The sequence below is a fragment of the Ostrinia furnacalis genome, unplaced genomic scaffold (genome assembly GCF_004193835.3).
Source record: "Ostrinia furnacalis isolate ACB-3 unplaced genomic scaffold, ASM419383v2 OfSCF1802, whole genome shotgun sequence".
Lineage (NCBI taxonomy): Eukaryota > Metazoa > Arthropoda > Insecta > Lepidoptera > Crambidae > Ostrinia > Ostrinia furnacalis.
This window is the reverse complement of record NW_021132041.1, coordinates 21,078-47,834: the sequence shown is the minus strand read 5'-3', so window position 1 is coordinate 47,834 and position 26,757 is coordinate 21,078. Positions and strand designations below refer to the sequence as shown.

The 26,757-nt window shown below is 39.0% G+C and overlaps 1 protein-coding gene across 1 annotated transcript; it reads left to right on the top strand.

The window, feature by feature from the left end:
• The first annotated feature begins 619 nt into the window (after positions 1 to 619).
• Positions 620 to 26,757, top strand: SMC5 (structural maintenance of chromosomes 5). Its single transcript, XM_028305817.1, has 19 exons — positions 620 to 815; positions 900 to 1,041; positions 1,142 to 1,330; positions 1,612 to 1,832; positions 3,093 to 3,328; positions 3,870 to 4,017; positions 5,446 to 5,587; positions 7,849 to 8,051; positions 13,047 to 13,210; positions 16,225 to 16,354; positions 17,438 to 17,573; positions 18,168 to 18,374; positions 20,222 to 20,382; positions 21,181 to 21,325; positions 21,996 to 22,105; positions 23,161 to 23,278; positions 24,388 to 24,545; positions 25,761 to 25,878; positions 26,498 to 26,757. The coding sequence occupies exons 1-19, from the start codon at positions 745 to 747 to the stop codon at positions 26,633 to 26,635; spliced, it is 2,937 nt and encodes a 978-aa protein (XP_028161618.1). The 5' UTR covers positions 620 to 744; the 3' UTR covers positions 26,636 to 26,757.

The window sequence follows — 26,757 nt, the reverse complement described above, 5'->3', positions numbered from 1 at the left end:
CCCACTGGTGCGGGTCGTAACTTTTAGTCACCTGGTGCACGAAAGGTTAAGCAGAACATTATTTTTTCAACTTAAAAGTTTAGCCCTTATAATCTATCAACCTAGCCTAAAGACCGAAGCGAAAATTAAATAAATAAAAATTAACCGTTCAATCACTAATAAGATAAAATAGGTTCTAAAATAATACAATTGGTTTGAAAATATTTTGTGAAACTTTTTATTCATTAATCAAAGAATTTGCGTGTATACTAGGGCAAACCGACAGTCATTGGACGCTGCCAGTCATTGGACAAAACAACCCTTGAATTTTTTTAAAATGAATATTCCTTCATATACAATGAATATTCCTTCAAAAAAACACCCTTTTATCTCCATCAGTCGAAATCTCTCAGTTGTTGAAAGAGAAATGCTATTTTTAATTCAGTAAATAACTGTTCAATAACTTTCTTAAGTGTCCAATGACTGGCAGTTTACCCTACGTAAATGCATTTTTCCCTGTCTCATTTGTGTTTCTTTTACTCTTTTATGCTCTTTGGTTTCTTTCTAGCTCCGTCCTGTGAGTTGACTGATTATTACAAAACTTCAAAACTAGTGGTGCAGCACTATAACTGTCAAATGTCACTTTGTCAAATTTGGCAAAAAAAAAGCTAGCTCGAAAAATGTTGAGAATTTCGTTTTGTGTTGTGTGGTGTTTTTTCCATTTAATCTTTTAAATATGGTTGTCTCTCCCATTTAAAAGTGAAAATGTCGAAAATAGTGAACATTGAAGGCATTAGGCCTGGCTGTATCTATCGAATAGCGCTAGAAAACTTCGTGTAAGTTGTGTGAAATTGCGCGCCTTTCAAACGACAGACAAGTTTCATCAAGTTTGTTTATAATTTTGTGTATTTTTTTTGTAGAACGTATAAACAAGTCGAGTTGTTCCCGGGCACGTCCTTGAATTTGATCATCGGGCCAAACGGGACTGGAAAATCTACTTTCGTTTGTGCTATAATTTTGGGGCTCTGTGGTAAGACCAGCGTTATTGGGAGGGCTAAGAAGGTACGGTTCTCTTCTTTTGTACGGTTTTTAACAAACATTCTCCATGTTATGTATATTCAAGTTTTTTTTTCTACGTAGATCTTTTCTCTTTTCTTCGTAGATATCTGAATATGTGCGAAGTGGTTGTGAGCAGTCTACGATTGAAATTGAACTGTATCAAGAGCAGGGAAAGCGTAATGTCATCATCACTAGGCACTTTAACTTGAAAGATGTGTCTACGTGGTCCATTGACCATAAGACGGTGCGGGAAAAGCAGGTTCAAGAGTTGATCGCTACTTTAAATATACAGGTATGTTTTATAACTATCGATCAAAATCATTGTTGTTTTGTACTGAGTCTGAGTAACTCAAATAGACTTAATATTCTCTGTATAAACTTTTGACAAAAATTACCTCATATGAATGAATAAACCTTACATACTTAAGGGGCATTGCCACATACATGCCACAGTGGCAAGTTATTAATTCCAAGAAAATTTACTGTTTGTGTAAACATAAGCTTAAGAACATTGTCAAGCAGTAAGACTTGGATGAAAAAGAACAAAGTTTGACTAACTGCCATCAATTTCAGGTTGACAACCTCTGCCAACTCTTGCCTCAAGATCGCGTCCAGGACTTCTCCAAAATGGACCCGCAGCAGTTGTTACGCAGCACGCTCTCCGCTGTGGGAGGTCAGGAGAGCGTGTCCCAGTTGGACGAGCTGATACAGTGCAGGAACAAACAGCGGGGGCTGTCTACGAAGCTGCAAAACAACGCTCAGCTGTTGCAAGAACAAGTTAGGCTGAATGAAAGGTTTGTGTACACATATTTTAATTTGTTCTATTGTAGCCATTATTCTGGATTTATAAATAATTGTTGGCCGTTTGGTGTTGTGGTTCAGAATGGACTACTATGCCGAGAGGTCCTGGGTTCGATTCCCGGCTGGGCAGAAATTGAAATGTTGAATTTTAATTTCTGTAACGGGTCTGGGTGTTACTATGTATATCTGAAAGTGTTGTGAATGCTTAAACTAAAACGTTTGTTTTTATTTGTATAGAGAACAATAGTGTCTAGAGAAACCTAAAAAGGATTTAGGACGCTATTTGGATCAAATATGTAATTGCTCAATAATGAATAATAAATAAATAAATCCCAACTAATATTATAAATGCGAAAGTAACTCTGTCTGTCTGTCTGTCTGTCTGTCTGTCTGTCTGTCTGTCTGTCTGTCTGTCTGTCTGTCTGTCTGTCTGTCAATGCCTTACTTTTGAATAAATGGGAAAGTATGAAATTCACGATAGTAATTTATTATCTCCTCATTATTTAGGGAGTAATATTATAAATTAATTCAAATATTAAAATCAAATCAAAATCAAAAATATTTATTCAGTTTAGACCACAAGTGGCACTTATAATTTAATTAATCAGGTTGTCATATTGTCATGGATGAAAATACACTAAAAACTAATTAAAACAAAAAGGATGGGGAAAATATTCCATTATTCTGTGGTAACGCTAACAAAATTAACGCGTGAATTTTTTATAGACAAATGTAATTCAATATAAAAAAGTAGGGTAAAATATTCCGTAGACTTGTGGCAACACTTACAAAATACAACCGTGATTTTTTTTGAAAATTATTATTTAATTAAAATGAATTGGAAATGTGCTACTTACGGATAAAACATGTTCCCATGCACTTTCTTCGTAATTCCAGTAGCATTCCTACATGTTGGAACGGCACAAGACGGCATAATTTAATTTTAAAGTGTCAATCTGACGGATATGTAAACAATGCGCGCGCCGGCCATTGACTAATTGCTCTAAAGTCAAAGTAGTGCGTTTTGGAGTACTTTATATGAATACACATTTACGCCCGTTGACGGTTTCTGGTTTGTTCCGTATTCTGAGTTTTCCACCTAAGTTATTCTGAAAATTCCCATGTAATACAAAACACTGATACCCGTTTTCATCATCAATCCCTAATTTTTAAGTGACTATGATATCATTTCTGTTATGTGTTACCATGAGGAGAAGGAGTGTTTGATCCTCTAGAGTCACTTAAAAATTAAGGATTAATGGTGAAACTTGTCCTTCACAGAACCGTGAAATCCACACTCTAAAAGACCGCGTGAAAGAGACGTTAGCTGCGGTCCGTACCCACGAGTACACTATCAAGGACATTCAGTCGACCTACCAGGAGAAGCTGGAGCGGTTCAGGAATAGGGAACGGGAACTGGTCGAGGCTAAGGCCAAGCTGGAGAAGCTGGTGACTGATAAGACGAAGCTGGTGGAAAAAGTTGGGGACGGTAAGTGAAATTATTTATTAATCTTAATATAATTAATTATTGACTTATGTACCTATCCGATTTGGGGAACCTTTTAAGTAAGATTTTTTTTTCTTTTTGCACATCTTGAATATATTTTTAAACCAAAGTCTTGGGTTCGATTTGCACATGAGGCAAATCGTTTGTTTCAGGTAAAAAACGGTCCAATCTATACTAATATTATAAAGCTGAAGAGTTTGTTTGTTTGTTTTTTTACTTAAACGCGCTAATCTCAGGAACTACCGGTCCGATTTGAAAAATTCTTTCAGTGTTAGATAGCCCATTTATCGAGGAAGGCTATAGGCTATATACCATCACGCTACGAGTAATAGGTGCAGAGCAAAAATGAAAAATGTTGCGAAAACGGGTTTTCACGCGTACGAAGTCGCGGGCACAGCTAGTATTGAATATTCCTAAGTGAATAACATTTTATTTTAACTTTTGCCCCTCCGCCCTAAGTTAACATTGTCCGTTATGTTGAAAACAAAATAAATGTTTTATAATTTAATTTGGTTTATCGCAGAAAATCAAGTCAAAATGGAGTTAGCTGAGTTACACAAGCCGATACAAAAGACCAACACAGCGTTGGAGGGTTTGAAGAAAAAGAAACTGGAGATCCAGTACGATCTGGAGAACAACGTCATTCCTCAGATACGACTGTATCAAAACAGGTAATCCCTTTAAAAGTAAAGCCTGGTCCGTGAGCACGTAGAATCCCGTCCAATGACCCCAAGCTGCCCATCCTTGTCGCTCGCGCGTAATTATGTTGCTGTCGCGGTCGCACACTCACTGCGGGCGCCCGTCAGACAGTCGCGACATCAATATAATTACGCGCGAGCGATAAGGATGGGTAGCTTGGGGTCATTTGACGGGATTCTAAAAAATGTTTTAATATTTATTAATTATTTTTATGGTTAGATTAAAAGTGGACGAAAAAAAAAGATAGTGCATAATTTTAGTTTTCCCAATCTAACGTATGTGGTCTAATAGGTATATACAATGGAGCCAAAGACAAGTGGAAAAAAAAAGAATCCATGGAGCCCAAGCGTTAGTGTAGGCTATGAAAAGTAATGTATAAACTAATCTAATTTTCTAAAATGTTATAGTGTCATGCTTCTCAATCTGGACTGTTGCTTAGCTTTATTATTAGTTTTTTTTCTCTAAGAGATAACTTGGTATTGTCATTCTCACTAAAATGTCTCTGGGGTGGTGGCTTAGTGAGGCGGGTCGTTACATTCCCTCTAATATGGTCGAGTGAAGCGATGGCTGGTTCACTCGTCATGTCTGTGAACAGGCGCTGCTTTCGGGGACTGGTCAATCCAAGTTATTCCAATTTATATATGCGAGTCATTTCTACTAGTATTTAAGTATGTAATCTGTAAGTCTAGATATTAGCACGTCACTACCTTGTTTAATATACCACGCAATTTTGTATACCCATTATATACTATACAAGAATGCATGGTAAATTCAGTGAACTGCTCCTGAATCGAATGTACCTACTACTGCTATTTCTATTTATTTATATTAACCGGCAGACAGTGGTGACTGAGTTTGTTGCGGCGCTTCTTCTCAGCACTTGCCAAATGTTGGTCTCGAAGCGCTGGTAGGGTAAAAAGATTATGAGACATGTAGAGGCTCCTTAAGAGCAAAATGAAGATTTGTAAGAACTATTTATTAGTCTAAACAAATAAAGAAATTTTGACTTTGACTTTGACTGACGGTCGTTAGTTTCCCGTTGTTTGATTGACTATTGCGGTGAATCCAATAACACAAGAATATTAGTTTAACTGGAGGGTTTAACAGTTTTTTTTTGTAATTTGTGCAATACAAGCTGCAATAGAATATTACAACAAGCAAAAATATGGAATCACCCTATTTGTTTCGAGCGATCACAAAAACTAAATGACTAATAATAGGCAAATAAAAATGGTACCATTTTAAAGGTAATATTATAAACTTTAAATTGACACCACAGATACATACTATAGATAGTCATTCAGTTCTTAAGTTCGCTCGGTACAAAATACAAGGGGATGATTCCATACTTTTGCTCGTAAGTATAGAATGTTACAACAAGACCAATGTGTTATCCACAGGATACGTAACCTCGAAGACGTGGACGTGAAACGTCTAGAGGTGCTACGCAACTACAGTGAAGACGCTTACAACGCCGTAGCTTGGTTGCGAGAGAACCGAAACATGTTTCAGGAACCTGTATATGAACCCATGATACTGGAGGTAAGTTGTGATATTATCATCATTATTTCAGCTGTGGCGACATCTACGATACGCCACTACAAACGTGTACCAACAGATGGCGCTGTTACGACTGCACTATGGCACACTCCGCCGCCCATACAAACCTGCATCGCGGTGACGGAGTTTTCTACCCTGCCAAGTACATATAGACAAACCAAGATGGTGTAAATTGGACCTTGGTCCCCGAGCATAACACCCGCTCGTAAGGAAGCACTAACATCTAGCTTCCTTATTGTGGTTGAGCATTATATCCCACACAGCCATAGGTCGTTCACTGTTGAACATAGGCCTCCCCCAATGATTTCCATATTGCCAGGTTGGTAGCGGCCTGCTAGATGGATTTAGCCTACACGCTCTAATTTTTGAGAGACCCTACCCCATGATATTGAAGGTAAGTGGTAAGGGTGACATAAGTGTCCCAAAAATTCTCAAAACTTTTGGTGGACTGCCGTTTCGAGGGTGGCTAATTTGATCCCTTCGGCTGCTGGACTATTGTCGTGAACCTAGTCCCACTCCTAAAATAAGACTTAGCTAAGTTGGGGGTCTTATTTACTCATCATAATGAAGAATGTTCACTAATTTTGTTTTTTAGCTTTCTGTATTCTCTGTTAAAAATAAAAAATACATGTGAAAGAATTATTTCGATACGTCAATTAGTTTCCAAGATATTGAATTTTAAAGGTGCGGGTGGCGGCCGGCCCGCCATTTAATGCGCGTGACGTCATAATACAGTGACTGGCTCAAATTTGTATGGGTGGAATCTTGCAAGCTGAATTAAGACCCACTTCCGGACCACCGATAAAGCTGCGATTTTGCATACACATGTAATTTGGATGGCCATGCAATATTATGATGACATGGAGCTGATCTGATGATGGAGCTGGAAGGTGGCTATAGGAACTCCATAATAAAATGACTAACTCCATCGAGTTTGGGCTCGTTCGTTTTGTATTGACGAGTACTTCAATTCTATATAGTAATCAGGGTCTGATGATGGAGCTGGAAGGTAATTCGCAATAAAACGACACAATCGCATCAAGTTTGGGTTTGGTTCAATTTTAATTTCAGTGATGGGTCTGGGTGTTAATATGTATAATATGTATGTATTTACAAAAAAAAATGTATTTAAGTATGTTTATATACGTTTTCTAGTGAGCGGACACTGTGAATGTACGTCACGCGGGGTCACGTGACCGTCGGCGGCACTCGATATTTAAGCGAACTTTGAATGCCTATATAATCATAACTACTGGGTATTTTTGAATGAAATAAAAACAAATGTATTTGTATATGTAAAAGCTGTAACAAAGGTTTCAAGTGATTTTGCATACCTAGTAACATTCTCAATTATCATCAAGTAATTTAGTCTTCACTACAGGATGACCCTCTCTAAATTTCCAAAAGCAAATAAAGAATTTGCCTACACTACCCTCCCTGCCAAAACCGGTTGGGAAGACCTTATGTTCGCTATTAAATTTGACGCATAGCCTCTTACGGCATCCACGAGAAGAGTGAGGGTGGTCCTATTCTAATCTTTTTTTATGCAATATAAATTACTAATAATAATATATTTAAAAAAAAAACTGATAGTCCCTATTTCAATTTTAAATAGTATAAAAAAAGTACTAACCTTAGAATTCTCGAGCAGTATTCTCGCCTTATCGACCACAAAGCACTTCACTCACACACTTCATTCGCACGAAACTTTTCCTCGACACGTCCGATCACTGTGGAGGTTGAATAGCGACTGACCGTTTGCTACTCGAATCGTAATAAAGTGAACTAGCGAGTGAGTGATTGGACTTGAATGAATGAGTGAATGTACTGAGCGAATTTATATTATGTGATTTTAGTCATGTCTAATACTTATAAAAGTTTGAATTGCACAAAAAAATGAGAATATTTTTGTAATCGAGAGGCGACTCTTACAACCACAAAAATTTTGATAACCTATAAAAATGCATATTTTTTTAAATAATTTATTTAATTTTAAAGGTTACTTTTAGCTGTCAAATAAATATTTTTCTTCTTTCTATACTACGCTCGAATGACGAAATCGAGTTCTGAGGAAACTTACTACGAGAGTCTAATGCCCTAATGAGAGTTATGATAACACAACAGGAATTTTTTTCATAGGGGTCACTTAAAATTAGGGATTGATGGTGAAAACGGGCATAAGTAGACTATTATTGTGAACACAAATTACTAATATTCTTTAAAATAACCGTGTTTCATTTCAGATAAACTTCACCGACCCAAAGTTCGCTCGCTACCTCGAGTCTACCGTGCCAGCTCGAGACCTGGTGGCTTTCACCTTCGAGTCCACTCAGGATATGAACCTGTTCATGCAGAAAGTCAGAGGGTTAGGCCTGAAGAAGGTCAATGCTGTGTGCAGTCCGAACTCACGGGTACAGATGCAGAGCAATGATATACAGCAGCTGAGGTGAGACACTTTATAAGATCCTTTAACTGCCTGAATAATCTATATCTATTATATAAAAGAAAGTCGTGTTAGTTACTCCACTTATAACTCAAGAACGGCTGAAATGATTTAGCTGAAAATTGTCAGGGAGGTAGTTTAGAGCCAGGAGAAGGACATAGGATACCTTTTATCCCGTTCGAAATTAAAAAAAAAATCTGCTTATTTATTGCCATTAAGGTGGAACAAAGTTCGCCGGGTCAGCTAGTCTTCTATATAAATAAAAATGAATTGATGTTCGTTAGTCTGCTTATAACTCGAGAACGGCTGGGCCGATTGAGCTGATTTTGGTTTTAAAATGTTTGTCGTAGTCCAGGGTAGGTCTGAACGGTGAGTAAATACGCGCGCGATATTGTTTTTCTGTGACAGACAAAAGCTAGTAATACATAGAAACACAAAATATAATTCATGCTTATTCATGTATTTCCTCCGCCATTTTCCGCAGTTTGGCACCTCACGTCACATCATTTTACCGAAGTCAGCCCTATGGCTTCGGCGCACTGACGTTAGTCAAGAAAATGGTGTTCAACTCTTGAGACAAGCTAAATTATACCATATTGTTAACGACATTGAGCATACATTTTTTTAAATACCTTAATAAAACCTTCTGTACGTAGTAGTTATTGTTATTCTGTGGTAATACTGGTAGGACCATAAAGTTAATATTCCTTCGGTATTCCGAAGGTATTGAGCAACAACCACGATCTGTCAAACGAAACCGATTTTAGATGACATTGATGCCCTAAATCAGTGTTTTTCAACCTGTGGGTCGCGACCCCCTGGGGTTCTACAGGGTGTTAGGTAAATGGGTATATGAGCCGACACTAGCCCATGTTAACATATACATATAAATGGTATGGTGATGTCAGAAAATTGATATCATCATTTAAATTATTTTAATTTTCATACAAATCTGATTTTATAAAGGAGAATGCCCAAGTGACTATGGGAGTTGGTATCGCTATCAAATTCATTGTACATTAATCGAATAAAGCTTAATTTATAGTATGCATACAGGACTATTTGGCACAGTTATTTTTTTTTTTTATAAAACTCCGGACTTTGACGTAATTTTGGTTTAAGTGAAATGAATGGTGTCTATTGGCATAGCTACAGGTTTAACCTTAGAATACTTGTTTTATATTTGTGGATAGTTACCCTGCCTAAAAAAACCCTAGCTACGCCAAAGCTAACGTTATTTGATAAGGATCAGATATAAACACAAAATAATCTTGCGTGCATACCAATGTTATTTATACCATTTTGCAAGGGAAAGGGATTTGTGGTTAGCCCTGACTACTTAAGGACAGGAAAAAATCAAATGATACCGCGAGCTAACTACGATCAGCGCCATCTATTGACAACCGTGCGAACTACGTAGTGTCGTTGCTCGGTGATAGGTGTTGCTGATTGCAGCTCATTGTTACAATACTTTTTATTAAAATCGGATTTTATTCCGGAGGTTTTACAATTTATCTGGGGGCACGGTAGTGCCCCCGCCAAGTCGAGCGCGAAGCAAACACTGCCGTACCATCCTTTACTGGAACCATTTCGCCGCATTTTCAGGCCCCTATTTGAGAACCTCTGGATAAGACCAGAACGCAGAAATTTTCGTCATCTAGTAAGCTATAATCACATACTTAAAATCCAAAATTTCAAGTCTGTAGGTCATTTAGTTCCGAAGTTATGCGAAAGCAAAGTTTCGCATTTACGACACTCACTCACTCACTCACTCACTGATGATCATCAAAATAGAACTAGTACTTCCCATCAACTCAGAGAGCTGAAATTTGGTACAGAGTTAGGGTTTAATGGCCACATAAAGGGAAAACTATAAAAACTAAGAAAATCGAAGATCTGGAGTAACACCACATTCATAATCAATACTACTCCGGCACCGTGGTGTTCGCCTGTATCGCTCACCGCTAGATGGCGCTAGCGGCGTCCAAGCGGTGTCCAGATTTTTTCCTTTCTAGAGCCCCCCGTCGATTAAGTTGATGTTGTGTAAATTTGCAGTTCGTTGATTTCGTTTATTATATTGTAAGGTTCGCTAAGGTTATGTTATTAAAACAATTCTGATTCGTTGTCCATTTTAAAGGTCGTTGAGTTTATTTGTGTTTAATATCGTAAAAAAATATCGATAAAACGACGACGTTAAATAATTTTGCCACTTTCTACAAAAAGAAGTGAAATCCCACTAAAAACATTCTGTAAAAAACTAGCCAAGTCTCGATGGAGCTGCTTGTTTATCTCTAAAAAGTAATGAAATCTAGACAAAGTCGTGCCAAGTCTATGGTTCCTTACTGCGATTTCTTTATTATTATAGTTAATGTTGTGTGACTTGGCCGTTGAACAATCTTTATTAAGATAATCATACATAAGTATTATTGAAATACGCAGCTTTATTAAACCTACAATTGAATGGTTATTGTTGAATCAACGTTTTCCAAGTGGCAATTTTCCATCGTCAATGGGTAGCGGTTCTGGCGACAGATTGGTGCAATGGTATCATGGAGCACCTGGTTTTGTACCCTTCAACGGCCAAGTCACACAACATTAATTATAATAATAAAGAAATCGCAGTAAGGAACCATAGACTTGGCACGACTTTGTCTAGATTTCATTACTTTTTAGAGATAAACAAGCAGCTCCATCGAGACTTGGCTAGTTTTTTACAGAATGTTTTTAGTGGGATTACTACTTTCGCAAATCATTACAAATGAAGAAAGGAATTTACGGTGTGGTACAATTAGATTTCGAGCGATACCACTTTTGGGCATTCTCCTTTTATTTTGTATGAACGTTTAAAAAATTAAAATGATGATATCAAATTTCTGACTTCACCATACCATTTATATGCGTATATTAACATGGGCTAGTATCGGCTCATATACCCATTTACCTAACACCCTGTATATAGATCGTTTCATCCACGAAGACGCGCTCCACCAATTTTTGGTTAATGTTTGGGTTTTGCAAAATTCATCTCCTAAGGGGGTAAAACGGGATCCACGCGTACGAAGTCGCGGGCGGCCGCTAGTTAATGATAATAATTAAATCTTTATTTTACTCACACAAAAATCGAACAGAGTTACATAGTGAATGTATAAGATACGTTTGATGTTCATTCTTGTGTGAGTTTGATGCCTATGCTAGGTAGATTTAGTATAACTGTATTACATAATTTATACAAATTAATTTGACACTGCCTAAACAAGAAAAGGGTACGTCGTCATCATCATCATCATCATCATTAACAGCCCTTTACAGTCCACTGCTGGACTATGAGCCTCCTCCACTGTAGTGGAGGGTTTTGCCATAATCCCCACGCTTGGCAGGCGGGTTGGAGATCGCAGTTTAAAAGATTGATGTTTTTCAGAGAGCGCTGCTGCCCGTTCTCTGTTTGTTTTTATGCCAAAATAAATTTGTACATAAGGCGAACTTAATGCACTAAAGCATTCTCGACCAGTTTACCTTTGGGTTGAGCAGAAAAGAAATTTGTTCAGCAGAAACAACTTGGGTTGAGCAGAAAAAAAATACTATGTCCTTTCCCGGGACTCAAACTATCTCTATGCCAAATTTCATCAAAATCGGTTCAGTGGTTTTGGCGTGAAAGAGAGACAGACAGACAGACAGAGTTACTTTCGCATTTATAATATTAGTATAGATTTCTGTCTTTTTACCCGACTGCGCTAGAAGGAGGGTTATGTTTTTTTTATTTAGTATACCTTCTGTGTTTAACTAAGTGATGTTAATCGTAATAAATGTTTGTTTCTTTCTGTTATAAATATGTAATTCCGTTCCATCTACCTCGGCTTCTACACATACTAGTGGACACGCTATCCGCGCCCGCGGCTATAACGCGTTACTTATGCAAGCAGTACGGCATCCACTGCGTGCCAATAAGCGATTAGCAAATATTATTTTTTTGCGAAAACTACCACGATTAAAAATAATTAAGATAAAGCTGTGTTCTACAGAGCGTATTATAAAAAAAAAAACTGATGATTGCAAAGTCACCCTGTACAGCATCTACACCTTACGACCTGGAACGAACGGTACTTCATAATAAAAAAAGGCATTACCAGTCATGAAAATACTTTTATTAAATAAACACTACAATTTATTACAAAACTAGCGGCCGCCCGCGACTTCGTACGCGTGGATCCCGTTTTACCCCCTCTTAGGGGTGGAGTTTCGTAAAATCCTTTCTTAGCGGATGCCTACGTCATAATATCTACCTGCATGCCAAATTTCAGCCCGATCCGTCCAGTGGTTTGGGCTGTGCGTTCATAGATCACTATGTCAGTCAGTCAGTCAGTCACCTTTGAGTTATACAGGGTGTTAGGTAAATGGGTATATGAGCCGACTGTAGTCCATGTTAACATGGTCATATAAATGGTATGGCGAAGTCAGAAAATTGATATCTTCATTGTAATTATTTTAATTTTCATACAAATCGGGTTTTATAGCTTAAGAGCAAAATGACGATTTGTAAGAACTATTTATTAGTCCAAACAAATAAAGAAATTTTGACTTTGACTTTGACTTTATAAAATTTATTTTGTATGAAAATTTAAAAAAGTAAAATGATGATATCAAAATTCTGACTTCACCATACTATTTATATGCCATGTTAACATGGGCTAGTGTCGGCTCATATACCCATTTACCTAACACCCTGTATATTTAGATTTAGATTAGATTGGTGCCCTAAGTAAATAATTCCATTCGAAAATCAGCGCCGTGGCCTTCGTCACCGTGGGCCACGGCATATGCTGAGTGGGGTCCCGTTGCAGTGGGCATCTGGTTGGTGAATGGGTGGCACTGCTCAGTTTACTCTTGTTTTTATTTTTTCTTCTTTTATTATTATGTGCCACTGTCATGTCTATGTAATTGCCTGTATTTGTGTGATGTCCATTGTAATAAATGTATCTTTCTTTCTTTCTTCCATTCCAGCTACCTCGGCTTCTACACATACCTTGTGGACACGCTATCCGCGCCCGCCGCTATAACGCGTTACTTATGCAAGCAATACGGCATCCACCGCGTGCCAATAGGCGACCAGCACACGTATAACAACAGCGGGAAGGTGCCGAATAACATCAACTTCTTCTTCACTGGTAAGTGCTTGATGGACTGACGACCGAAAAAAAAATTTTTTTTTTCGGGTATTAGTTGCAACTTCAGTGATTTGAAAGCTGCCTGCCTGTGTGTACATTAAAAAACTTTGTTACCCGATGGACGGATGACCTGGAAATGTTTCCAGCAATCAGACACAGAACTTTGATAAGTGTTCTAGCCTGAAATCAAAAGATGCCAATAAACTTCAGTGCCTGATGGACGGACGACCTGAGAAGATTGCTGAGAGTAAAGTAGGTGCATGTGTTTGAACAGCAAAGAAAAAAAATCAACATCTATGTTTGCGTTTAGTTAGTGCGTTAAAACAATTAATTTCATAATTTGGGGCTGCGCTCGTGCAACACGCTGTCTTTCTAGGAGTCAGTTGGTTGCAAAGGCCATGTAATCGATATTGCACCTTATGCGTAAAGCTTAAGGCAGCAATACGTACTTACCACAGCTGGTCTATCTAGTAACCATTGCGCTGTAATCTATACTGGGCCTTATGTACTAGTCATAAGGTGTAATGATCACGCGCTACTTGTGCAAGCAATACGGCATCCACCGCGTGCCAATAGGCGATCAGCACACGTATAACAACAGCGAGAAGGTGCCGAATAACATCAACTTCTTCTTCACTGGTGAGTGCTTGATGGACTGACGACCGAAAAAAATTTTTTTCAGGTGTTAGCTGCAACTTCAGTTTGAATTTGAAATCTGTAGGCAGCTTGTGTGTGTACATTAAAAAACTTTGCTACCCGATGGACGGACGACCTGGAATTGTTTTCTGGGAAATAGACACTTTGATAGTGTTCTGTCTTAAAATCTAAAGATGCCAATAAACTTCAGTGCCTGATGGACGGACGAACTGAGAAGATTGCTGAGAGAAAAACATGAAAAGCAAAGAAAAACAATTTTTACATGAAAAGCAAAGTAATCTATAGGCAGCTTGTGTGTGTGTGAGTGTACATTAAAAACTTTGTTACCCGATGGACGGATGACCTGGAATTGTTTCCGGAAATTAGCCAGCTGTGTTTGCCTAAATAATAAACTCCACTGCTTGATGAACGGGCGAACAGAGAAGATTGCTGAGCGAAAAGTAATGCACATGTGTTTGAACAGCCAAAAAACATACTTTCTTGCGGCCTATCTCTTTAAATCAATATCAATGTTTGTTTAATGCGTTAAAACAATTAATTTCATGATTTGGGGATACGCTCGCGTCGTACGCTCTATCTAGAAGTCTGTTGGTTCGTACAAATTTCCAAGAGCATGGTAATCGATATTGCGCCTTATGTAAGGCTTAAGGCCTTGCCACAGTTATACGTACTTGCCACAGTTGGTCTATCTAGTAACCATTGCGCCGCAATCTATTCTGCACCTTATGTACTAGTCATAAGGTGTATATGATCACGCGTTACTTGTGTAAGCAGTAAGGCATCCACCGCGTGCCCATCGGCGACCAGCACACGTATAACAACAGCGGGAAGGTGCCGAATAACATCAACTTCTTCTTCACTGGTGAGTGCTTGATGGACTGACGACCGAAAAAAAAATTTTTTTTTTCGGGTATTAGCTGCAACTTCAGTTTGAATTTGAAATCTGTAGGCAGCTTGTGTGTGTACATTAAAAAACTTTGCTACCCGATGGACGGACGACCTGGAATTGTTTTCTGGGAAATAGACACTTTGATAGTGTTCTGTCTTAAAATCTAAAGATGCCAATAAACTTCAGTGCCTGATGGACGGACGAACTGAGAAGATTGATGAGAGAAAAACATGAAAAGCAAAGAAAAAAAATTTTCACATGAAAAGCAAAGTAATCTATAGGCAGCTTGTGTGTGTGTGAGTGTACATTAAAAACTTTGTTACCTACCCGATGGACGGATGACCTGGAATTGTTTCCGAAAATTAGCCAGCCGTGTTTGCCTTAGTGTCCGACCGAATGTTCGGTTTCGGTTTCGTTTTCGGTTGAGTTTCGGTAAAGACACGAGTTTCGGTTTAGTTTCGGTTTCGGCGGCAAACTTGCCGAAACTACGACCGAAACCGAATGTGCATTCGGGAGTTTCCGCGCTGTTATCGGTCATGTTCGGCGCGTTGAATTAGTGAATGAATCCGATCAGAGCCAAGCCAATGTCGTGATTCGCTCGCTTGTTTTTTGGTTTTGTAGTGGTGGCGAGTTTTCGAGTGATTTATTTTGAATTTGGTAAGTTTTATAGTAATCACTATAGTGCATTTCATGGTAATCATATTATGGAATCAGAGTTTCAAAGTTCATTTTAGTATTTATCACCAATGTATCCAAGTGGCAAGTACAGTAGATACTAACTTACGTACTACCTACCATTTTTGTTTTGAGAAATTATTAAGGTAAAAGACCCGACCATACCCGACCATGGGACGGGCTATGTAGATGTCCTGAATATTGCGAGTAATTAAAAAAAAATCTAGACTATAAATCCTTCTTTTCTTTTTTAATACATAATTTGATACCTTTTAGAGTAAAAAGGAATTTTATAAGTTCAATTTTAATGCAATTTAAAGAGAAAACAATAAAGACTGACTGATTATAACAACGTTTTCTTTATTTTTCTTTTGTAAGGAAGTTTCGGTTTCGTTTTCGGTTTCGGCCGAAATAGACACCCTTGCCGAAATTCGTTTTCGGTTTCGGTTTCGGTCGTAAAACTTGTTTCGGTCGGACACTAGTTTGCCTAAATAATAAACTCCACTGCTTGATGAACGGGCGAACAGAGAAGATTGCTGAGAGAAAAGTAATGCTTGTGTTTGTACAACAATAATTTTTTTTCGGTCTGTCTAACGAACATCTATGTTTGTGTTTGGTTAGTGCGTTAAAACAATTAATTTCATGATTTGGGGCTGCGCTCGCGCCACACTCTGTCTTTCTAGTAGTGTGTTGGTTCGTACAAAGTTTTAAAGACCTTGTAATCGATATTGCGCCTTATGTATAAGACTTAAGGCAGCTTTTATGTGTATCACATATTCTATTTTGTTTACAGAAAACCACCGCTTCACCGTGCGCGTGTCAGCCTACAGCGGTGCCAAGTCTAGCTCTACCACCGAAATCAGGCCGGCCAAGTTGCTTGCCAACACCGTTGATATTGAACAACTCAACAACTACAATACGCAGTAAGTGACTGATGGCACCTTTCTGCCCCATTGGCCGTCAGTTCTGCGCACTATATGCCCTGCCCATTGCCACTTCAGCTTGCTAATCCGTCGGGCTATGTCAGCGACTTTAGTTCGTTTACGGATCTCCTCATTTCTGATTCGATCTCGTAAAGAAACACCGAGCATAGCCCTCTCCATAGCACGCTGTGCAACTTTGAGCTTTGAAATGGAGGCCGCGTACCGGAAAACGCAGCGTGGGATGTCCACCCACAAGGTGGACCGACGACCTGATAAAGGTAGCAGGAAGGTGCTGGATGCAGGCCGCTACCAACCGTGCGATGTGGAAGTCATTGGGGGAGGCCTATGTTCAGCAGTGGACGTCCTGTGGCTGAAATAATGATGATGAGGATGATGATGACTGATGGCATATTATCACAGAACTAGCTGACCCGGCGAATTTAGTACCGTTTATGTTAATTAGATGTACGATTCTAGTGGTGAAAGGTCAAATCTTTCCTGTTCACAATATTAGTGTAGGTAACGAATAGTCGCTTATAAGGTAGCACTTAGCAGGAAGGCGCTAAACGCAGGCCGCTACCAACCGGGCGATGTGAGGAGGCCTATGATCAGCAGTGGACGTACTGTGGCTGAAATGATGATGAATGGACGAATAGTCACAACTAAAGAATCGCTACAAAAAGACAGAGACATTGAAAAAATTTAAATCAGTACTACAGCCCGGTTTGTGAGCACGTAGAATTTTGTCCAATGACCCCAAGCTACCCATCCTTATCGCTCGCGCGTAATTATGTTGCTGTCGCACTCGCACACTCACTGCGGCCGCCCGTCGCAGACCAAACTATAGTCAATAAAGATTCTGTTAGTTCAGTACTAATATCCTACTTTGAAGGATTTGCCACACTGGATGTTCTTCTCTCTCTAATTCTCTATAATGTCAAATAATGTCAAAAAATGCTCATTCCCTTAGTGACATTATAAGAAGTTTACACTGTTATTTTTGGTGCAAAAGTGTACTGTATTGGACATCGAAACAAATCAATAAGTAAGGTTTCTAATTAATAAATGTTTGTGTTAATTCAGATTGTCAAAATTCGAGGAGGCAAGCCAGTCTCACAGGAGCAAAGTGCAGGAGTTGGACGAGAAAGTGGCCGCTTTGGAAGTGAATTTGAACGAATTGAACACGCGGAGGAAACGAATCAGCGAGGGAGTGGAGAAAGTAAGAATTGCTATAAACTCTACTTTGAAACTTTTCTCTTTCTTTCTTTCTAATGACATGTGTGTTAATAAAATTCTATACTTTTCTTTAATGAAGAAAAATAAATAAATAAAACAGTCATGGGCAAGAAATCTTGATATACCATAAATACTTTTGGAGGAACGTCCTGATGAACAGAAATGTGTATCAGAAAACAATCTGAAAAACTATTTGATGCAACGATGGCTGTCCGATCAGCTGGCTAGTGTAACTGTAATAATTTCTTAAATAACGGATAGTTCTTTTTTAACGCCCGTGTTCATAAACATTACTATGAGGTCTCACAGTGCGCGTGGACGCACAGGGTGAGGGTGACACAAACCAATCACAGAGCTCTATTCAACGCTGTGCGTTCGATTTGCTGCTTCACTTAAGCAAGCATCGTTTGTGAATACGGGTGTAATTTACTGACCTTTACGTTTTCTTCATATTATTGTGTCATTATATTTAAATGTCTCCTTTCCCTTTAGGCACTTCTATCTTCTTTGTCTCTTTCTAACAATCACTTAAACCTTATATATCTCTTTCTAACCAACTTCTATCTTCCACCACCAGGTACGCACAATCTGCGCTCAAATCCGGCTCCAAACCAAGAAAGTCCAGGACATAGAGAACGAACCATCTTTCAACATCGAGCAAGAGAGAGATAAATGTAGAAGGAAGCAGCGGGATTGCGTCATTAAACAGGGCAAGCTTCATAAGGAGTTAAGTGACGCTATGAAGAGCTTGCAGACCATGATATTAAATGGGGAGATGTGGAAGGTCAGTTATTAAATCACTATTACTAAAGTCCGGTCGCTGAGCAGATAGAATTTCGTCTAATGACCAAAAGCTATTCATCCTTATCACTCGCACGTAGTTATATTGCTGTCGCGACTGTGCGACGGGCGCCCGCAGTGAGTGTGCGAGCGCGACAGCAACATAATTACGCGCGAGCGATAAGGATGGGTAGCTTGGGGTCATTGGACAAAATTCTACGTGCTCAGAGACCGGGCTTTAGAGGTATTTTATCGACCATCTGCCATGGTGGTAACATTTAAGAAAATATAAACTACAAGACCACAACCGATTTTGACGGTATAGAGATGATGATCCTGGTTTTGGAAAGGAAAAGACTTTCTGTGACAGACCGAAGTTCAAGCGGGTTCAGGACTTAAACAACTTTGCACAAGGTTTCAAATGTTAACTTGTTAGTCTAGCGCTTAACTGAGTGCCTGAGGTTTGGGAGCGACAAGGGAGGGTGCTTTTGTGACGGTGTAATGCCAGCGAGTAGCGTTAGATCTCCTTCAAAGGACATCATCCACGTTTCATATATTTTTGGTCCAAAATCAAAAGTGCCGGCCAACAAAAAAAAGTGCTGTATTTTGACAGAATACGTCTGCCTTAGCATTTGTTACTATGGCACCAAAGCCGTAGCTCCACTGTGCGTCGAGTATTTGAGATCTAAAATTCATCGACGATTCATACATTTTTTGTTCAAAATCAAAAATGTCGGCCAATTAAAAAAAACGTGCTGTATTCTGACAGAATACGTCCGCCTTAGCATTTGTTACTATGACACCAAAGCTGTAGCACCACTGTGCGTCGTAGTATTTGAGATCAAAGTCAGTCGTTTCATATATTTTTAGAACTCAAATACTACGATGCACAGTGGTGCTACAGCTTTGGTGCCATAGTAATAAATGCTAAGGCGGACGTATTCTATCCGAATACAGCACTTTTATTTTTTGGCCGGCACTTTTGATTTTGGACCAAAATGGATGTCCTTTGTATGCCCTGTCCCGTCATAACATGTCAATCCCCCGCCACTTCTACAGGGTGGAAACGTTAAGTGATCTCACTCGATTATTTCTAAACTATACAAGATATTGAAAAACTGGTTAGGTTACTGATCCTGAATGTGCTTCATGAGCTCTTTCAAACGGTACCAATAATAGGTTACAGAATAAACTGGATCTATCTGAAAATTCAATGTTTCCAGCTTCCATACTAAATGTATGCCAGACACACAATATTAGAAGTGTATTTTTGTTTATTGAATAATAAACTCTTAAAATAAACTCGTAAATTGTATTCGTCTTTAAAAATATTCATAAAAAACATTAGTTTTAGGCTTTACTTGCTATAATATTGTCAAGAGATGAGTATCATGACTGTGGTAGTACTAAATGTATGGAAGAAGGAAACATTGAATTTTTGGATAGATCCCGTTTATTTTGTAACCTAATATTGATACCATTGGATAGAGCTTATGAAGCACTTTTAGAATCAGTAATCAGTTTTACGATATCATGTGTAGTTTTTAAAATAATGTGACTTTAACAAATGTATGGAAGCTGGAAACATTGAATTTTCTGATAGATCCAGTTTATTCTGTAACCTATTATTAATACCATTTGATAGAGCTCATGAAGCACTTTCAGGATCAGTCACTAGTTTTTTGATATCATGTATAGTTTAGAAATAATCGAGTGAGATCACTTATCGTTTCCACCCTGTATATCTCAGAAACTCAGTTAAGCGACCTATAAATATCCCACACCTTTTTTTTTATGCATCTTTGCAAACATTTATACACACATCAGTGACCGGAATAACAACTCCCACAGGTAAAACTGGACTTCAGCAGAAACGCGATCGTACAGCAAGAGTCAGAACTACGTGAGCTTAAGAACGAGCTGCGTAACGTGCAGACCACGCTCGAAAACATCGAAAGTTGTCTTGCCAGGGCCAAGTCCAATGCTAAGGAGAAACTTCTGGAAGCTAAAAGGTCAGTAAAACTGTAGAATTTATATACCTAATCATATTTATACAAGGCCTACATTACGATTATACACTTGTATAAGAATTTTAAATGAATGCACTGAGCTAACCATCAACATGCAATGATCGCGAGACCTGACGACTACGAGCACGCGGTCAAGAGTGTAAAGACGTAAGACTCAGAAGATTCACAGGCATTTTCTGGACTAAAGCCCGGTCTGTGAGCGATAAGGATGGGTAGCTAGGGGTCATTGGACAAAATTCTACGTGCTCGCAGACCAGACTATAGCTTGCTTCACGATAATATGTCGCAGCCATTTGGGTAGTTACATTAGACGCTGGCATTCAATTGGGTAACTTAACGTTTAACGGTCCTGCTCCCCTGGACAAGTTACAAAACGTGACAGTTTTCATTTTGAAATCGCTTCAAGGAGCCAAGTAACTTCATAAAAAACACTGAAGTAAAGTGATTTCGGAATCACAAATGTCACGGGGCTGGGTAAACCTCTTTTTGATACAAATACAAATATTTCATTTATGCAAACACACCGTTTACGCATACACCTTCAAATACAAATGGTAACAATGAAATCGGTAAACATTATATTGCTTTGTCTGCGGGTCCCACACTAGGAATAACCTGTGTCGTGGGCACCCAGTGGTGCTATGTAACCAGTACAGCGACAGATATAAGGGGCTACAAGTCAATATGTGTTTCAAAATTCATTCTATACAGCTTGCTAAGCTAATTTTTGTTATGTTGTCTTGCAACGATAAGGGAAAACTTTTTTTATTTAAACTTTAGGTCGTGTGACAACAAGCTGCCGCAAGACCCGGACTTTCCCCACAAGGACGACTTCGACGTGCTGCCTTCTGATGTGAATAGTCTCCAGGAGCACATGTTTGAACTGCAGACCAGGATCGACTGTATGGACCAGGGGGATGAGCAGGTAAAACATTACAATGGATAGATATGGATTACAATGTCATATAGGTAAAACATCCTATAAATTACGGATAGACGTGCTCATTAGTAGCACGAAAGCATGTGTGTCGCAAAATTGCTAGTAATGAGCATGCTTAAAATACTTAAAAATCAACCGACGTTTGATTTTTGAGCATACTATCTGAGGTGGGTGGAAAGGGGCGGGCTCCAAGTACCTACGACTGAACAAGTTTTAAGCATGCTTATATTTTATAAGTATGCTTAAAAAAGCATGCTGATTGCTGGCAAATGACGGTTTTCGCGAATGAAAGATCCGCTAGATGGCGGGACGTGGATGTGGGGTCTGACTGCTGCGTGATTGGTGGATTTTGACATATCTGTCAATGTCATGTCAAAAATAACCAATCATGCAGCATTTGGACCTCGCGTCTACGTATTGCCATCTGGCGGATTTTTCATTCGCGAAAACCCTCATTGAACAGTTGCAAGCATGCTTAATTTAAGCAAACTTATGAGCATGCTTTTTTAAAGCACGTCTGTCTGTACCTTTCAAGACAAGGAGCGGTTTGTGCCAGTAATTATGATATTGAAGCAAATAAACAAGATTCAAATAATCATAAATGAATGATTGACAATGATACTTTAATTTCAATAAGAAACATTTTCTTTCACAGGTCATCAAAGAATACGAAGAAAGAGAGAAAATGATATCCAAACTCAAGGCGGACGTTTCTAGCTCGAGCGACGTCAACAAACAGTTGGAGGATAAAATGCGAATACTCAAGTATGTAAAGTTTATATTCATGATTGTATTTATTGCAGGTAGCGTTACAAGTATTGACGTATATATTATGACGTGATAGAGTATAAATACTCGATACGACGGTAATCATTTGCCATCAAGTGATCCGTTTGCTCGTTTGCCTTCTGTTCCATAAAAAAATCTGAAGGAGATCTGAAGTCTCGCTGACATTTGTCGTAACAAAAAACACCCTAAAGTACGGCCAACTAGCAGCGATATACAAAAGGTCGATACGACTGTCGAGTTGATAATATTTTCTGTCTCTTCCCATCTTATGTATTTGTCATAATGTCTCGTTCTCCCGCCAAAATATGTCAAAGTCAGACGGGTTCAATCATGACATTGGGTTTGTTTACATTTGGTATCGCTTCTCGTTGGCCGTAGTTTAGACCTATAGGCCACCCTTATTTTCTCTTTTTTTCGGTGCAGTTGCACCTAAATATTTATTTCAAGTTGTGTCCTATTTTTTATTTCTTTATTGATGAATACTAGCGGCCGCCCGCGACTTCGTACGCGTGGATCCTGTTTTACCCCCTTCATCTATCTTACGCGGTTTAGATTTTTTCATACAAACGTTTTTTCCCGCTAACTCCCGTTCCCGTGGGAATATTGCAATATCCTGTTGTAACTAAGCTTTAAGTTTACTAAGGTGCACCTGCATGCCAAATTTCAAGCGTCTAACTTAAGCGGTTTCGATTTTTCATACAAAAGGATTTTCCCGCTAATTCCCGTTCCCGTGGGAATTCCTAAGTATACTATGACCTGACCAGGAGTATGAAGAATAATTGTACCAAGTTTCGTTAAAATCCGTCGAGTAGTTTTTGTTTCTATAAGGAACATACTGACAGACAGACAAAAATTTTACTGATTGCATTTTTGGCATCAGTATCGTTCACTAATCACCCCCTGATTGTTATTTTGAAAATATATTTCATGTACATAATTGACCTCTCTACAGATTTATTATACCTAAGTAAGTATAGATTATAACGTCAGATATTTCATTGAAATTCAATATCAAATTGACTTATTTCCAGCTCCCAATGGCTGCCGCCACTGGAGACTCTATTACAGAACATAGACAAGAGTTTCGGCGATATGTTCGCTAAATTGGGCTGCGCTGGCGAAATCAAACTCGACAAAGGGGGGAGCGATGTGAGTTTACTATTTATTCTTACTTACTTTTTCTTATAGCTAGAAGTTGCTAGCTATCTTTTGTAGGTTCTTGATGAAAGTTACATGTCTTACGCTAAACATGGTCTTTAATTTTTCATTGGCGTTCTGCCATTGGCTCACTATAGTTACGAGTTATGCCTATAAGAAATTATAATGCTTTGAAAATTGTTCGCTTTATCAAAAATATTTTATGAGAGCCATGTTCGCGTCCAAAGGTCCATCCTTTTTAACAGTGGAAAATAACCATACACTAACAAAACCTAAATTTTATTTTTCAAATAATGACTGGGCACCTAGTGGTGATTGTTGAGTTTGTCTCGAAACGCTGGTGGGGCCCAAAAAATAAGAAGAAATCTTAAGTGTTACCCTTTTTTCGTTTTGACATTCGTAAGTGACATAATATTGGTCTAAACTGTATAAAATATTATTGATTTTTTTAAAGAATGATCCGTTGTTTGGACGCGAATAGGTAGATGGACGTAAAAGGCTAGTTTCCTAAAAAAAATTGTTTAGTCCGTAAATTTTTATATAAAACTAGCTGACCCGGCGAACTTTGTTCCGTCTTAATGGCAATAAATAAGCAGCCTTCTTTTTTATTTCGAACGGGATAAAAAGTATCCTATGTCCTTCTCCTGGTTCTAAACTACCTCCCTGACAATTTTCAGCTAAATCGGTTCAGCCGTTCTTGAGTTATAAGTGGTGTAACTAACACGACTTTCTTTTTATATAGAAAATATTGGACACGTACATTTTTAATTGTCAATCAAACAAATATTACAAAGTTATAGTGTGTTGAAGTTCCGCGCGACGTCACAAAGTGCTGCACTTTTAAGCACTTATTGACGTCACGGGCCTTTTCTTTAGAACTGTGGCACGCTTTATCTCTTTACATTTTCATTAGTTTGAAAAAGTTAAAAATACGTGTCGAGTATTTTTTGATAAGCTAACTGACGGACTAATTAAAACTCTTGCTTTTTTACCCAAGAAACATCCGTAATAGGCGATGTTACCTTACTCTTTTGTCTTGTGTGATGTCCATGGCAATTATTGTTTCTTTCTTTATTTTCTTTCTTTCTTTCTTTCCACAGGAGGACTACGACAAATACGGCATATCCATCCTGGTGCGCTTCCGAGCGGCCGAGCAGTTGCAGCAGTTAACACGTCACGCGCAGTCCGGCGGCGAGCGAGCGTTATCTACTGCGCTATACCTCATGGCTCTACAGAGGCTCACGACCGTGCCTTTCAGGTTTGAACACGCAATTCACAGGCGCAAGCTCCCACGAGAAACATTTTTATGCAGGACAAAGCAGGTATTTGACCGCAATCGTACCTGGTGTTAAATGAGATGCAGTCTAGGATGGTACATATCTGCCCTGTGCCTATTCACTCTCGCCTTGAAAAGGCCCGGATTATTGTGTTCAGGAAAGATAGCAGCAGGTAGCGAGTTCCAGTCCCTAGCTGTTCGCATTATAAAAGAGTAATTGAAACGCTTAGTGCGAGCTGGTGGAATGTCGACAATGTAGGGATGGTACGTTAACCTTCGTCTGGATCCCCGGTGATGGAAGGGGGCTGGTGGAATTAGAATTAATTACATTGACGCTTCCGAGCGGCCGAGCAGTTGCAGCAGTTAACCCGTCACGCGCAGTCCGGCGGCGAGCGAGCGCTATCCACTGCGTTATACCTCATGGCTCTGCAGAGGCTCACGACCGTGCCTTTCAGGTTGGCACATATTGTGACACACGTATTATGGTCTATTCCACTTTGATCACCTGGGTGACTCCAGGCGACACTTTGGTGTCCTTTGATAAGGTCACCTAGCTAGAAGATCAAAGTGGACTTCTTATCCATGGGTGATCGAAGGACACCAAAGTGTCGCCTGGAGTCCTCAAATAGACAATAGACCGCATACAACCCTATCGAGTTACTACGCACCACCCTGAAATGCGACTCACGTACACCTCGGGGCGGCGATGTGACGTCACGCCAGCCAGGTGCGCAGTTTACTCGACCGGGTTGTATGTAACATATGCAGATACACAGTTTTATTTACTATTTATTTATTTATTTTATTTTATTCGTTAAACCAACAGCAATACAATACAAATAATGGGACCTTAAATTATGTATCTGCTTATCTAGTTACCGAAATATATCGGTTTTTACGATATAAAATATGGTAAATGATATACAATTTCAAAAACACTTCTTAAGTGATTTAATTTTGTCTTCCTTTTTTTAATTGGTTCGATTCAACCAAATGACGTCCACTGCTGGACAAAGGCCTCCCCCAAGGATTTCCACAACGACCGATCCGACCTTCACCATATCGTCGGTCCACCTAATGGGATACCTGCTAATACTATGTCTTTCGGCCCGTGGTCATCACTCGAGAACATTTCTACCCCAACGGCTCAGGTTTTTTTAAACTAACATATTATTATTATGTTTATTTTACCTTCAGATGCGTGGATGAGATCAATCAAGGCATGGACCCCATCAACGAGCGGAAAATGTTCCAGTTGCTGGTGAAAGTTACCACCGAGTGTGACAACGCGCAGTATTTCCTGCTCACTCCTAAGGTTAGTACCAAACAGGCCCCTTCCACCCACAGTTTGTTCGTATACACTAGCAAGAAACTACTAACACTTTCTCAAAATACACATTATCTGGGTATTCAAAATACTTAAGACCCACTAGGCACCTTGTTGGGCCCTTTTTTACGGCGAGAAATGCTTTGGTATGCCCACTGGTCTATGGGGACTACCAGTGGGTTATGTGGCAATCTCCTCTCCAGTGCAAAATTCAGTACTTTCAAGCGATTTTGTGAAACATATTATTGATATGTAGCTAATAAGCACACAAGATAGGCCCCCATAGTTATTGCTTACTGTGGTGTTTATCTTTTCTTAAAGGTTACTAAATATTTAGTCACCTATGTCATCTGCTTTGCACTAGCTAGATGAAAAACTTCGAACTCCTATGTTCTTCTGATTAATTTCGTTGCGGGTCCAATGACAGTTTAACTTTCCCCCGGGACAAACGTGACCTACACTGGTTGAGTTTTTATTGGCGGTCAAGCTGTAGATCCTGGCTACACAGGAGTTGCAGCGGTGGGAACAAATGTTGTCTATTGCAGTTAATAATTATGATAAGTTATTTTATCATAGGTCGTTGTAATGTATATTTGTATTGTTCCAGCTACTGACAAATCTAGAATACAACCCCAAGATAATGGTCCACACAATCATGAATGGAAAGAAAATCATGAACTACAGAAAATGGAAGTACCACCAATTCTTGGAACGGGCTCACGCGTACAGAGCTATGAATCAGTAAGGTATACGAGATACCACCAAAAATGTATTGAACGGTGCATTTACCGCATTTAAATGTAAAACTATAGGTCTAGCCTTAACTCAGTGCCTGAGGGTGTTTTTGTAACGTCAAACGTCAGCGAG

Excerpts from the sequence above, each read along its gene's own strand:
- SMC5 (XM_028305817.1), top strand. The coding sequence starts at position 745 with ATGTCGAAAATAGTGAACATTGAAGGCATTAGGCCTGGCTGTATCTAT. Across the intron at positions 20,383-21,180 it reads AAACTTCTGGAAGCTAAAAG|GTCGTGTGACAACAAGCTGC; the intron begins GTCAGTAAAACT and ends TTTAAACTTTAG. Across the intron at positions 23,279-24,387 it reads TCGACAAAGGGGGGAGCGAT|GAGGACTACGACAAATACGG; the intron begins GTGAGTTTACTA and ends TTCTTTCCACAG.